The 14280-nt window shown below is 37.6% G+C and overlaps 1 protein-coding gene across 2 annotated transcripts in view; it reads right to left on the reverse strand.

Moving 5' to 3' along the window:
• The window catches only part of Xrcc5 (X-ray repair complementing defective repair in Chinese hamster cells 5 (double-strand-break rejoining)), an 87182-nt gene that overhangs the window by 23324 nt on the left and 49578 nt on the right, over positions 1 to 14280 (reverse strand). Inside the window, exons 16-17 of one of the 2 annotated variants that reach the window (XM_005395689.2) lie at positions 12965 to 13034; positions 2974 to 3065 (exon numbers count right to left, since the gene is read on the reverse strand). In XM_005395689.2, the coding sequence (XP_005395746.1) occupies positions 3007 to 3065; positions 12965 to 13034 (129 nt within the window). In that variant the 3' untranslated portion in view covers positions 2974 to 3006. The remainder of the gene's footprint in view (positions 1 to 2973; positions 3066 to 12964; positions 13035 to 14280) is intronic. The other variant, XM_005395688.2, reaches the window with a different exon arrangement.

The raw sequence follows: 14280 nt of genomic DNA on the forward strand, positions 1-14280 counted from the left end.
TAACTCACTATTATTTGTCTATTTGTTTTCCTGAGAAACTATTTTGTAGATAATAATATGTAAAACGATAACCATTGATAATTTCCAACCATTTTGTCTGTAATTTGCTAAGTCCCCCCTATTATTATGTTATCCTTCTTTTATTCTTTAAAATTAAAAAAAAAAAAGTATATTACCAACAGATACAAAAAAAAAAAAAAAATAAAGACATGAAGAATGACAAAGCAGGGCTGGCCCACAAGTAAGTCTGTACTATAAGAAGTTAAGTCTATACAAGCACATATCTGCATTGAAGCAGAACTTTCAGGATAAATAATATAGGATGCTGGAAATGATCAATGGTGAAATAAGGAAAGCCTAAATTAGCATAGTAGTAGTTAGGATGGGAAGAGACAGATCTGAGAGAACTGAATTAGAAACTATCAGAAAATAGAAGATTAGAAATGGATACAAAGTGGTCGAAAAAGATCAACAGTAAACTGAAAGGTCAAACCACAAGAGCTTCAAAACAAAACTTATTTCTGAAGAAAGTCCCAGTAATATCCTGAGCACCAGGACAGGTTATCACTTAGGCTGCTGCTTCCCTTAGTATTCCTTTTTCAGGCCCCTTCTTATCCAGCCCAGGTTATCCCAACTTCCAACTCCATGAATTCCTCCTCAGATTCACCCTCTTTCATCTTGCACTCAAACCACTGCCTTCTGTCCTACACGCTGCAGCTATCACCCTGCCATCTCTGCCCTAGATTCTATACTCTTCTACTGAAAGAGCTTTCCCCCACTCAATGGCAATTCCTTCAGCAGCTTAAGCTGTACACTGAGGAGTCAGCTCTGACCTTTTCTTTCTCCCTCCTCCTATATTCAGATGATCAGCAAAACTGTCAATAGTACTTTCAAAATATATCAAGAATCTGACCTCTTCTCACTATTTCTCCATTGCCACCCCCACTGGTATTAATGCTAGCCTTCTAACTCATCCGACTATTTCAGCCTTGTCCTTCCTCAGTGCAGCATAAAACATAAATCAGATTATTCTCTTCAATGGTTTCCCATTTCACTCAGCGTACAAGCCAAAGGTCTAGGAGGCTCTGTGTAATGTGTGCCCCAGCTACCCCTCTGATTTCTTCTGTGACTTCTTTCTTCTACCCACACTGGCTTCCTTGATGGGGAAGCAAGCACAAGCTCCTTGAGAACATGCTGTTCCCTCTGTCTGCAAAGCTCTCCCCACAGACATCCACTGGGCTCTCTCCCACCTGTTTGACTGACAATTGACACCACAACATTGAGGCCTTCCCTGGTTCTTTGCATAAAATCACAAGCCTATCCCACTCCAGCGTTCCAAATCTCACTCCCCTGCTTTAATTTTTCTCTCCTGTGCTGCCATGGATTGAAGAATATCCTCCCCAAGTTCTCAGAATCTCAGAATGTGACCTAATTTGGAAGTAGGATCCTTGCAGATGTAATCAAGATGAGGTCATTCAGGTGGGTCCTAACCCAATGATTGGCCTCAATAAAGAGGCCTGGATACAGACAGAGAGAACTCCGTGTGGACAGGGATGCAGAGACTAGAGTAATGTATCTACAAGTCCAGAAGTGCCAAGGACAGCCAGATGTCATCAAAAGCCCCAAGAGAGGCAGTGAACAGAAAGTCCTCAAAGTTCTTATAAGGAACCAATCCTGCCAAGCCTTGATTTTAGACTTCTAGTTTCCCAAACTGTGAGAGTAAACTTCTGTTGTTTTAAGCCACTCAATTTGTGGTACTCTGTTACAGTGACCCTTGGAAGCTAAGAATATATGCTTCTTACCATTTGCTAGACATACTATTGTCTTTATTTGTTTGCTCTTTACAGCTTTCCGTCACCACCGGCTCACACAAGGCATTCAACAAACATTTACTAAAAAATTCATAACAGCTAGGTCTTGGAAGCAGCCCACATGTTCATCAACAGATGAATGGATAATGAAAATGTGGTATTTATACATAATGGAGTAGTACTGTGATATAAAGAAGGATAAATTTGAGTCATATGTAGGAAAATGGACGAAACTTGAGACTATAATGTTAAGTCAAATAAATCAGACCCACAAGCTTAAATATTGCATGGTTTCTCTTATATGAAAAACCCAAAGTATAAATAAATTTAAGAGCAAAATAAAAGATAATAGGAAACAGGGAGCTAGATCTTTTGCAAATGGTAAGGGAACCCAGAGATGGAGGGAGGGGGAAAGAGGGAAAGAGACATAAAAAGAATTAAGATGTGTTTTGTACATGTACTAACTCCCCACAATGAATGGAATCATTATCTACTGCAGATATGTACTAATAAAAATTTTAAGAAACAAAAGCCAAAAAGCACCCCAAACATCTGCTGAGGGATGAAAACATGGTCTGGGATTCACCAGTCTGCTCTTCTAGACGCCTATAGAATGAAGATGTCCTTTTGTTGTTCTCTCACTTTAAACCCATACTCAGGATATTCAGTGCCTGCCATCACTTAGAGGAATGGACGGTCTAGAGCTCTTCTTTCATTCACCTCTCCCTTACATTTACAGAGATACGAATGGTTACAATAAAGGTCTATTGAAGGGGGAAATATCCCATGTTGTAACCTCTTCTCCATCTCTTAGAAAAAGCTACTTGATCCCACTGGGCCTCTGTGTGTGTGTGTGTGTGTGTGTGTGTGTGTGTGTGTGCGCGCGCACGTGCGTGTGCATGTACACGCACAAGACAGTGAGACAGACAGACAGGCTATGGCTATGAATTACTATACCCTAAAATAATTAAACATCTTGATCACAATACAGTAGAGCAATCACTGGGATTAACAGGGTTATTCCTATGAGGATAGTGAGAAAATAAGACAGAGAACGTGGGACTGGCAAGAGTTTTAAAGGCAGAGAACCATGAAGATGTCTACTTTTTAGCTTTATATACTACATTACTATTTGCACTTTTTCCAATGACTATATACTTACTTTGTAGTAAGGAGAAGTCTAAGAGCAACTGAGTCATCTTAAAACATATACGGAGACTCTCACATAAATAATGTTTCTAGTTCCAGCGAGATCTAAATGGGAAGATATTTTTCATGAGTGACACTCAGAATACTTCTATTTGATTGATCCTTTTATTTCCTTTTTGTTCTATTCTTTCTATATTATATATTTCACTCTTTTTGTTTACTATTGATATACTTAAAGACAGTAGTAAAAAGGACTTTTGGAAATATTTTCTTTCATCTGCTGAGCTCAAACAAGTTTACTGATTTGAGCCAGACTGGCTACAGGCAAATCTTATCTTTGGTTTGTGAATTCTACTTTCCTTATCATCTCATACACTTAAAATTCCAAAGGATAAGTCTTGCTGGTTTCATTACAGTTCACCTAAGAGTAATGACAAACGGGGCTAAGTTACAGTTAGGTAGGAGTATGAAGTTCAGGTGTACTCTTACACAGTAGGGTGTATAGATAACGAAAATGTACTGTATATTTCAAAAAGGCTAGAAGAAACAATTTTGAAAGTTTTCTCCATAAAGAAATAAAAATGTTTGAGAAGGCAAATATGTTTAAGCTGATTTAAACATTGCACAATGTATAGACATTAATATCTTCCATTTTAAGTTATATATAGATTTTTTAAATACTGAAAAAACAAATGGAACAAGTAATTGAATAAGCGAACCTTAATTATTCCATATGTATTTTCTTCTCAGTGTCTGAAATAATGAGCAAAATAAACAGAGGAACTAAACTTAGGAAGATGGCACAAAACAAGAAAAAAAATGAAAGAATGAACTTACACATTTTCCAAATATGTACAACACTGATCTAAGATGTCATATACTAGAATACCTACTGTCATTAAAATAATTTTTCATTTCTTACAACTAATCAACTTTGTGATATAAAGTTCCTGAAATCTATGTAACTCTTTCGGAACTATGTCAGCTTATCTTTAGTAACGTAAATGAACTCTTAATCATGAAGCAGAGGATTCTTCAAAACAATGAACTTAAACTTATATTACATGCATCTAAGTAAGTTTAGTTTTCTTTTTTGCAATACTGGAGACTGAATCCAGAATCTTCCCATTGAGCTACATATCCACCCCTTTTCCGAGTTTTTTACTTTGAGACAAGGTCTTGCTAAATTACTAAATTGCCCAGGCTGGGACTGAACTTGCCATTCTCTTGCCTCGGCTTCCAGAGTGCTGAGATTACAGGCGTGAGCCACCATGCCCAGCTATGTTCAGTTTTTTTAAAAACTCCAATATCTGAAGGCTTTATTTATAATATCCTCTATTACCCAACCGGGCAATGTTTTCTTTTTGGTACCTGTGGAAATTTACTTGAGTCTCTTGACCCTAGAGGAAGAAAAGATTATAAAGGTCTCACTACTAGCACACAAGGTCTCAAGGTGAGTAATTTTCAGTACTCAAAACAACATAGAAAACAACAAAGACAGACTTGACAAACTACCAACCAAACCGGCCTGACATTTAGGGATTCTTTGACTCAACAACAGTACAATGCACATTCTCTGTAAAGACCTAAGAAACATATGGCAGAACAAAATAGGCCAGACCATAAAGCAAGTCTCAATAAATATAAAAAGGACTGAAGCCATTCAAAATACATTCTTCAGTCAACAGAATTACATTAAAAATCAATGACAAAAGAAATGCAGGAAATGGTCAATATTTAGAAATTTAAAAATATACTTAATGATAATGATGATAGAAAAGAAACAGTCACAAAAAACACTGGGAAATATCTAAACTGAATGAAACTGAAAATATAACACATCACAATTTATGGTGTATAGCTAAAGAGCTGCTTAAGAGGGAAATGTATAGCTTAAAATGCCTATATTAGAAAAAACGTTTCAAATCAATTATCTAAGCTTCCCTTTAAGAAAAAGAGCAAATAAATCAAAGCAGGTAAAATAAAAAGAATAATAAAGAGTAAAAATTAACTAAATGAAAAACCATAATGGAGAAAAATGAATAAAATTAAAAGCTAGTTTTTGCCCTGGTACTAGGGGTTCAACCCAGAGCCCCATGTAGGCTGGACAGGCATTCTACCACTGCATTATATCCCCAGCCCAAAAGCTAGAATCTTGAAAAGATAAAATCCATAACCCTTTCTATAGACAAGAAAAAAGAGAAGATACAAAATACCAAATCCAGGAATAAAGGGGAAATAGAACTCAAAAGTATTATATGGGAACAATATATGAACAATGATGTAACAACAAATTATACAACTTTGATGAAATGGATAAATTCTTATAAAGATACAAATTGCTAAAACTCATTCAAGAAGAAATTTAAAAATGACTAGATTTATAAGTAAAAAAAAAACCCCTGAATTATTATTTTTTAAAAACTTCCCAAAAGGAACCCAGGCACAGATGGTTTTATAGTGAATCCTGGGGCTGGGGATTTAGCTCAGCGGCAAAAGCGCCTGCCTAGCAAGCGCAAGGTCGTGAATTCGGTTCCCAGTACCGGAGAAAAACCAAAAAAATAAATAAATAAATAAATATAGTGAATCCTATCAAATACATAAAGAAATAATACCAATCCTGAAGAGAAGGAAAAGAAATTTCTACCTCCTTCTGAGTTTAATATTTCTCTTATAAAAAAGCCAAAGACATTACTAGGCACTTTATACAAATATCCCTCATGAACACACACACACACACACACACACACATACGTAAATAATTTTTTTTTTTTTTAAAGAGAGGATCTTGCAAGGTAGTTCACACCAGTCTTTAACTCACTATGTATCTTGGGCTGGCCTGAAACTCACATACCTCAGCCTTCCAAGTGCTAGGATTACAGATCTGTGCCACCACACCTAGCTACACACCAAAATCTGAACAAATATTAGCAAAATGAATCAGGGCATGTAAAAATAATTTTATAACCACAATTAACTGGAATGATTTTAAACTGAAAATCAATGTAATTAATAGAAGAACAGAAATCACATCATTGCATAGTTGCAGAAAACTCATCTGACAAAACCCCAGCACTCATTTGTAATAAAAACTCCCAACAACCAGAAATGAAAGAAAATTTCTTCAAACTGATAAAGACAATCTTTATTTCTTCAAAATAAGGGGAAAACTTATAGTTAACATTGTACTAACAATGAAAGACAAAGCTTACCCCTTACAGCAGTGTTACCAGTACTGTATATGAAGAAAGTGAAGCCCTCAGGTTCTGTTGGTGAGGATAGAAAATGATAAGCTACTTTTAAAGACTGACTGGGCCTAACAAGTTAAATGTGGCCCAACAATAATACTCCCATCCAACAAAAACATGCAAACATAAGTGTATGCAAGTTTTCACAGAAGCACTATTTTTAATAGTCCCAAACCAGAAACAATCCATATGTCCATCAGCTGGTAAATAGATAAAATGTGGCATATCCATACAATGGAATATTATTCGGCCATAAAAAGCAATGAACTATTAAGACACACCACAATACTACAAACCTCAAAAATATCATGCTAAAAGGAGCCAGATACAAAATACTATACTGAATGATTCCATTTATGTAAAAGCTCCTAAAAAAGCAAATGTGTAGAAACAGTGAGGGGTTGTAAGAGGATGAAACAAAACAGTTGATACAAACAGGCCTGGAGAACTTTACAGGATGAAGAAAATATTATTTAACTGGACTGTAGTGATAATTACACAACTCTTTAAATTTATTTTTGAGGCAGGTTCTTTTTTTTTTGTTTTTTTCCGGTACCGGGAATCGAACTCACAACTTTGTGCTTGCCAGGCAGGCACTGTGCAGCTGAGCTAAATCCTCAGCCCCATCTCTTTAAATTTATAAAGATTATAAAATTGTACTTATAATACTTATAATACTTCATAGTAGGAAATTATACTTCAACAAAGCTACTAAAAACAAGCAATAAATTAGTGCAATTTATCAAAGAAATCTGTCAAGATCTACTACGGATAGTAAGGAGATATTAGATATTTCTGCTACAGAATAACAAAGCTCAGATTGCAAATTTTACCCTCAATGTGCAAGAAAACATCACTAGATTCCAAAAGCAAGTAAAGTATTAAAAGATCACTCTTCTGTGAAGAATGGCTCTGAATTTTTTTAAAATGTTAATTTTTCCTCCCATTTCCAAAGACACCTATGCTGATAATATTCTTAACTCCTGTTGAAATTATGTTTTATATCTGAACCAAATGCTCTCCCTCTTCTGGCCAAAGAAACACACATTATCTATCTATCTATCTATCTATCTATCTAATCTAATCTATTTTAAAAAGTTTTATGTAGACATTCATGGACAAGAAAAAAGACTGACTGTGCCAAATTATATTTGCCACTTCCTTCTGTGTCAGCGTATTTTTGGCCTTGGGCTTGCAATTTGAAACGAGAGGACCAAAACACTTTTATTACATTTAAGTGGGACTCCAAGCTGTTTCTAGGCTCCTCTTAACACATTCCAGCTGATTAGTGCCTATTTTAACAAAAGCCTACTATCCTTTCCTAAACATTTTAATTGGGTAAGAGCTTCTGTTGTTTGCCACAAGCAGTCACTTTAAGTCATTGATTAAAGCAGTTTGCACATCAGCACAATCTGAAATCAGTTTCCTTTTCAACCAGCTCGGCTTAAGAAGCAGTCCTGAAGACAGCCCAATTGAAGGAGAACCAAGAGCCGTGCAGTGCCCTGCATAACAATGATCTACCATGCAAGAAAGAAACACAGAATTTAGAGGAATTAGGGAAAAAAACCCAAACTGTCATGAGTAAGTACTTTGTGAAGCTTTCTGACTCACAAATTACATTCATGTGCACTTACTGCAAGGGTAAACCAAAAGAAAGTTGGATGATACATTCTTTTCTTATAAGCACCTCGGAATACTGCATTCCATGAGAGCTGCCTGTGGGCTTTGTGCTTTGTTACACTGATTGTGCAGGTCATCAACACAAGCTGAAGGTTCAGAATGCGAAATGAAGGTTTAAATGGACTCTGGGCTCTTCTGGTTGTTTTAACAAGGAAAAGTGTTCATAAGATCCACATTTTCAGCCAGAGGGAAAGATAGCTTTCCCATTTTCAACATAAAAAGAGAAAAATTACTCAGCAGGTTTAAGGCAAACCACTTTATTACATAGCATGAGAAAACAAAACATTGGGAGAAATCAGGATTGCTGTGGTATATGCAATACAGACTTCCTTGAATGCTCTCAGGAGAAATCTAAATGTTCACTGAGAACATAATGATCACACACATGCTTTCATTTTTATACCCGTCATCTTTCTTTCTTAAGGGATAGGCAGGTCACATTTTCCAAGAGCTATACCCTACAATTAGGGATGTTCTGATAAATGGATTGACAGAAATTTTAAATGATTTCAGAAACAGAGTAAGAAAGGATGGAAGCCTTTTATGAAGAGCTGAAAAATTAAAATACTTTGATAAAGGTTATGTGTGTATAACGGTCTTTGGTTTCTATGTCATGTCTTTTTTATTTTCTCATCTTTATTTCAATGATTTCATTTTAATTATTTGGCTGATGAGTTTTATATTACAATGTACACTTCAAGGTAGTGCTGTGTGTCATCTAATGACAGGTATGCAACCAATGAAGACGTTTAGTCACAAGAGGCCAAAGTGAGCTCTCTGGATTTGATCCAGTGTCTTCTACACACTCGCCGTAACTGTGGAAAGTCATCCTAACTACTCTGGGCCTCCGTCCACCCTCATGAAGATGAACTAGACCCTAAGGGCCACTGATGTATAATAACCATGTCAAATAATAACACATCCTTTCAGCAGGTGTCCTGCAGGATTCTAACAGACTGATTTTTGAATTAGAACGAGATGACTTGTCTTAATCAATGAGGCAGAAAATAAGGCTGGATCTTCCAATTCTGGGTTTAACAATTTAAAATGAGACAAAAAGTAACCAGTAAAGAACAAGTAAAAATAGTTAATAAAAAAAAATCATTTTATTTATTATAGAGTCTAGAATACATGCATTGTATTTTCTCCTTCATGACTAGATACACTGATGTTATTTTGAGTACAGATTTTAAAAGTACATTAAATTGTTTTTTAAAAAATTTTTATAGGTCTGAAGAGGCTTAAAAATTTAGTCACTGTATTTACTATTTCTTTTAGGATGCTCAGAATTTGTTTTTCTTAAAATGATCAGCTTTGTATAGACAAAAGCCACATTTATATCTGCTTATCTGGACAGAGATACAACAGGTAAATCATATTCAAGATCATATAAATCTAAGTCAGTTACAAACACACACACACACACCGTGCATACAGAAAATTTCTCCTACACAACAATGTTAAAGGATCCACAATTTAGGGTTACATAAAAATTACATGATCTGTGTAAGTAAACTGCTCTGCACATGGGACAGTGCTACATCATACAAAAACAAAACTGAAAAAAAAACTATTTATTTGGCTTTGATGATTAATGTAATTTCACTACTAATTGTAGCATATTTTATTTAGTGCTAAGAGAACTTATAAAGTGAATTTGAGGAAATATCTTTAAAAACTTAAGGAGTGTCTTTTATAAATGAGAATAAGGAAAAGAGCAAAGTCAAATAGACTTGGGGCAAGAGCTGATCCAAAATGAAAGGAAAGAAAAATGAGAGCAATACCTCAGCAGCCACAGAATTAACTGATCATCTAATCAGACAAATGCAAACTGCTACTCTCCTCTGCTCCATGCTGCATGCTGTTGTTGCTGATGTGTTGCAAACATACGTTCTTTAACCTTGGGACCTCACCTGCAAAATTTCACTTGGGCCGCCCCCCCCCCAGGATGACTTACTAACACCTTAGTAAAGAGATAACCAGGCCGGGCATGGTGGCACACACCTGTAATCCCAGCACTCAGGAGGCTGAGGCAGGAGGATTGTTGTGAGTTCAAGACCAGCCTGGACTACAAAGGGAGCTAACAGCCTGAGCTGCATAGCGAGACCCTGTCTCAAAAAGACAAAAAAAGAGAGGGAGAGAAAACCAAGCAGGAGAACAAAAGCAGAACTAGCAATTAAGACACAAAATTTCTGGAGCTAGACACAGAAGGATAGTTAAAAAGGGAAGCCATGTGAGAGCCACAAAGCAGAATTAGTGGCCAACAAGTGGCTATCCCACTTTTCTGACAGTTCTGTGGAAAGTGTGGGTTTTGTGACATCACCAGACAACTCTGATTCACCAAGACCTAGGTGGAGATACTGAAGACATGCACTATCACACTAGCAATGTGCTAGGACTCGAAATTATATTCAATGTGAAAGACAGAACTCATCCAAGTCCTACCTATAGACAGCCACAAGGTTTTAGATACATAACCTTATGATCTTCTTTAGTGTAGGAAAGGAGACCATTAGGAAACAGAATAAATAGTCTGGCTGAGTAAAACAACCCAGTATGTTAAAGAGATATGTGTTTGTATTCCTGTGTGGTTTAGGGTAAGTCCATCTCTTCCAATTTTAAGTTTTTTCATTGATAAAATGGAGGTAATAACCTATAGCAGTCTACATGACATCTGGGTCCACTTGTCCTTCTTCATTTTACAGGACTACTTCAAATCCTCAGTTTTCTGGCTCAGAGGAACCCTATTTTCCTAAGACTGAACCAATTTCCAGGAATTTATTCTCTCGTGGTCCCTTAAGATTCTGGTCTCCTGTGTTCACAGGTGCTTTCTCTGCCAAGCCTGAAAATATTCCAGACACCAAATTGCCTCTCCACCAGTTTCTCCCTGGACAGAATACAAACCTAGCATTCCCAGAGTTTTAAAGGCACTAGTATTTGTTGTCATAATTTGGGGACATGTACAAAAGGCTGTGCCTCTGTGTAAATTCACACACTTCCTGTCCCTTTTCTTCCCTTCTCCTGCCCTTTTCTTTTTTTTTTTTTTTTTTCCTCTGGTACCAGGAACCGAACTCACGACCTTGTGCTTGCCAGGCAGGCACTTTTGCCGCTGAGCTAAATCCCCAGCCCCTCCTGCCCTTTTCTTGAACTAGCTCCAGGTTTCCTCCATCTATAAAGCTGAGGCAATTTCCCTTTCTCTCAAGTCTCAAGACTGGATAAACACCATGCCCATGGACAGAGATTCATTTTCTCCTCTAGGGACCCAAAGTATTTTCCCAATAAAAAAAAAAAAAAAATTCTCTCTTTCAGAAAATTCACTAGCTATTAAAGTGCTAACATTTCTCTACTTCCTCGCGGGACTTTGCAGGATTGTAGGCAAGGTAAATGAAAAAAAATACCAAAGTACTAGCACAATGCCTTGCACATGGCAGGCACAAAGTAAATACTGGATACCATATAATGACCATCACAGCTAGATTTAATCCCTGAAAAAAAGTGCCTATACCAGCCCAACAGACTAATCACTTACAGGGAGAAGACCTTGGACCCTGACTGGCTGAGGTAACTGACAACAAGCAATTAAAGCTAAAAAGCTCTAAATCTTTCTTCAAAAACACTAAAATCATGAACAATAGGGTACACTGGCTTGTCTGCCTTCTCCCACAAAGTCACAATATACAGCCAAACAGACAGCAGCACAACTACTACACAATAAGTCTCCTCTGATCACCCTAATTCATGAAAGGAGATTCTGAAGCACTACTGTCACCAATCTTTCTGGAAAATTCACTTTGAATTTTGGATTTCCTTCAGTAAGTACATAAAGTTTTTGTTCTGTTACAACTCAAAACCTTTTCTCTTATATGGCCATTCCTACTACTCTTCTTGCATCTTAAAACACAAAACATACACGCCCAATTAAGACTGCAGATTACTATGATGACAAAGTAATCTTCCTCAGGAAATTCTCCTGGGCTTGGCCCTTGGCATGCCTGCCAACAGGATCTGGCCTGCTAGATTGTTTGCTCTCTCTGAAGCTCAGCTGGTGATGATTGCCTTTGGGCAACAGCACAGTAAGTCTGGGCACCTTCCCAGATTCCTGGAGTATAAGTAGCAAGGTGCCTTGGACCTATGCCAAGCAGCAGTGTTTCCAGGCATTTAGTTTGCCTCCTTCAATGCCACCAGTCTAGAAGTGAAAGTTCTGTGCATACCTGAACTTAAACACACACACAGAAGGTAGCTCACCAACAGGCCTTAGTTTGGGGAGCAAAACTGAAGGAATATGTGGTACTTACAAACCTGCACGATGAACCACTGCCAGTTGCCCTTCCAAAGGGTAAAGAGGAATCTGAATGTAGTAAGTGAATGAATATTGATCCCAGACCCTCCATCCATCTCTGAAAGCTATTTTGATATTAACCCCGGCCTAAATGGAATTATAGATTATATCTGATAAGAAAAATGTGAGGAAGCAGTCAATTTGAGAAAGATCAAATCCAGGGGCAGCAATAAGGTCTTTCAGAAACTACTACAAATGTGGCCTAACCTCTCAGGACTAGAACAAGAATTGTATGTCTCTGAAAATAGACAATATGATCCAAGTTCATTCAGAAGACCCTGAAGCACTTCAGAAAGGTAGAACTCAAAGTCCCATGGTTCTGGTTCAAAGTTTCTGTAACAAGGAGACCTATAAATTAGTTCTTCCTCTGGGCAAGCCTTTACTGCATTTGCCCTCGTGCGCTCATAATGTTGCCTCAGTGAATCTTTATTTTTGTTTCTCTTTTTGAGACAGGGTCTCGCTGTGCAGTTCAGGCTGGCCTTGAGCCACTTTGTAGGCCAGGCTGTTCTCAAGCTTGCAAGGATCCTCCTGCCTCAGCCCCTGAGTGCTAGCTTTACAGGTGTGTGCCACCACATCCAGCTGCTCAGTGAATCTTAACAAGAGAAATCACCACGATCTGCCAGGAAAGATAAATGTATAGAGCACTGCAATAAAAGGCTATAGTTATTAATCTAGACTTTAAATCAGCCTAATTAAGTACCCTCTCCTGAGTGCCAAGCCAATGGCACACCACTCACCTTCCTCAAAGCTGGCATTCTTCTGTCTCACCAGTGCACGGAAGTTTTCAGCAGGATTCACACTTCCAACCTGTAATATCACAGACAATGAACCTGGGGTTACTTCTCTTACTGGCAGCACCCCAAGCAATGCAATAGACCTTAATGCAGTATGTGTGCTCTTAAAGACAAAGAGAAGGCCATTTCTGACACTGTCATTTCCAGGGCTCTGTTAAAAGCTAGCAGATTTAAGTGGTCACAAGTTGGCCTGTCTGCTTTCACTCACCTTTCTTTATGCAAACTGACTTGTTTCCAGAGGTCAAAAGTAATAAAATGCTAGGTTCCAGCCAGGTCGCTTAAAGGCTCCATATGGTATCAACTGCCTATATATGCTGATACCCAACCAATTAGGAAGGGGAGGATGCCTTAGTGTGGGTCACACTAAATATACTCATCCCACTATGATGACCTGAGAAATAACAGCATAATGCTTGATTCACTCAACTTCCCCTTTGGAGAGACTGCCGCTGGCCCATAAAAATCAAAGTTTTGGTAGAATACACAAATATGCCCAAGATGAACATGTTCCCAACAAGTAAAAACAGATCATGTAAAGACTTACTGCAGTCTAGAGGGGAAAGTGCTATAGGGGGAAGTTTCAAAGATGCAACTCTTAGCCACACTGTATGGCACTTTCTGATCACTGACTCTGTCTTTAATCTGCTGGCCCCAACCCTTCAGGGCCTGAGTATCACTAAGCTCACAAAGACAACAATGGGGTTCCTTTTAGGGCTGGTAAACCTTAGTATAAAATGAACTCTTTCCGTTTTGCTTTGCAATAGCAAGCAGAAAAGCTTTTGGAACAAAAAAGATCATGAGTTTTTCCTACATTATAAAATATCCAAATGAAAATCCAAATCAATTTATAAACATTTTATTTTTCTGTTAACTTTTTTCTCTTGGTAATGGGAATTGAACCCAGAGCCTTCTCACTAAGCTACATCCCAGTCCATTTTATTTTATTTTATTTTATTTTAATTTTTATTTTGAGACAGGCTCTCACTAAGTTGCCCAAGCTGGGTTTGAACTTGCCATCATCCTGTCTCAGCCTCCTAGAGTAGTGGAATTACAGGCATGTGCCACCATGCCCAGCTTAAGACATTCAATTTTTCTGAGAGTATTTCTGTTTGAGGTGGCCATAAAGGCATGCCTTAGTGCCCACCTTCCTTGCTACTGTAATTTGCTAATGAGATACAATTTTTAAAACCCACTGATTCAAAATAATGCTGCTTAAAATAAGGTAATCTTTTCAAGCTCCAAAACCCTTTTCATTAAAT

This window comes from Chinchilla lanigera, unplaced genomic scaffold, assembly GCF_000276665.1.
Source record: "Chinchilla lanigera isolate Chin_1 unplaced genomic scaffold, ChiLan1.0 scaffold00052, whole genome shotgun sequence".
Classification (NCBI taxonomy): domain Eukaryota; kingdom Metazoa; phylum Chordata; class Mammalia; order Rodentia; family Chinchillidae; genus Chinchilla; species Chinchilla lanigera.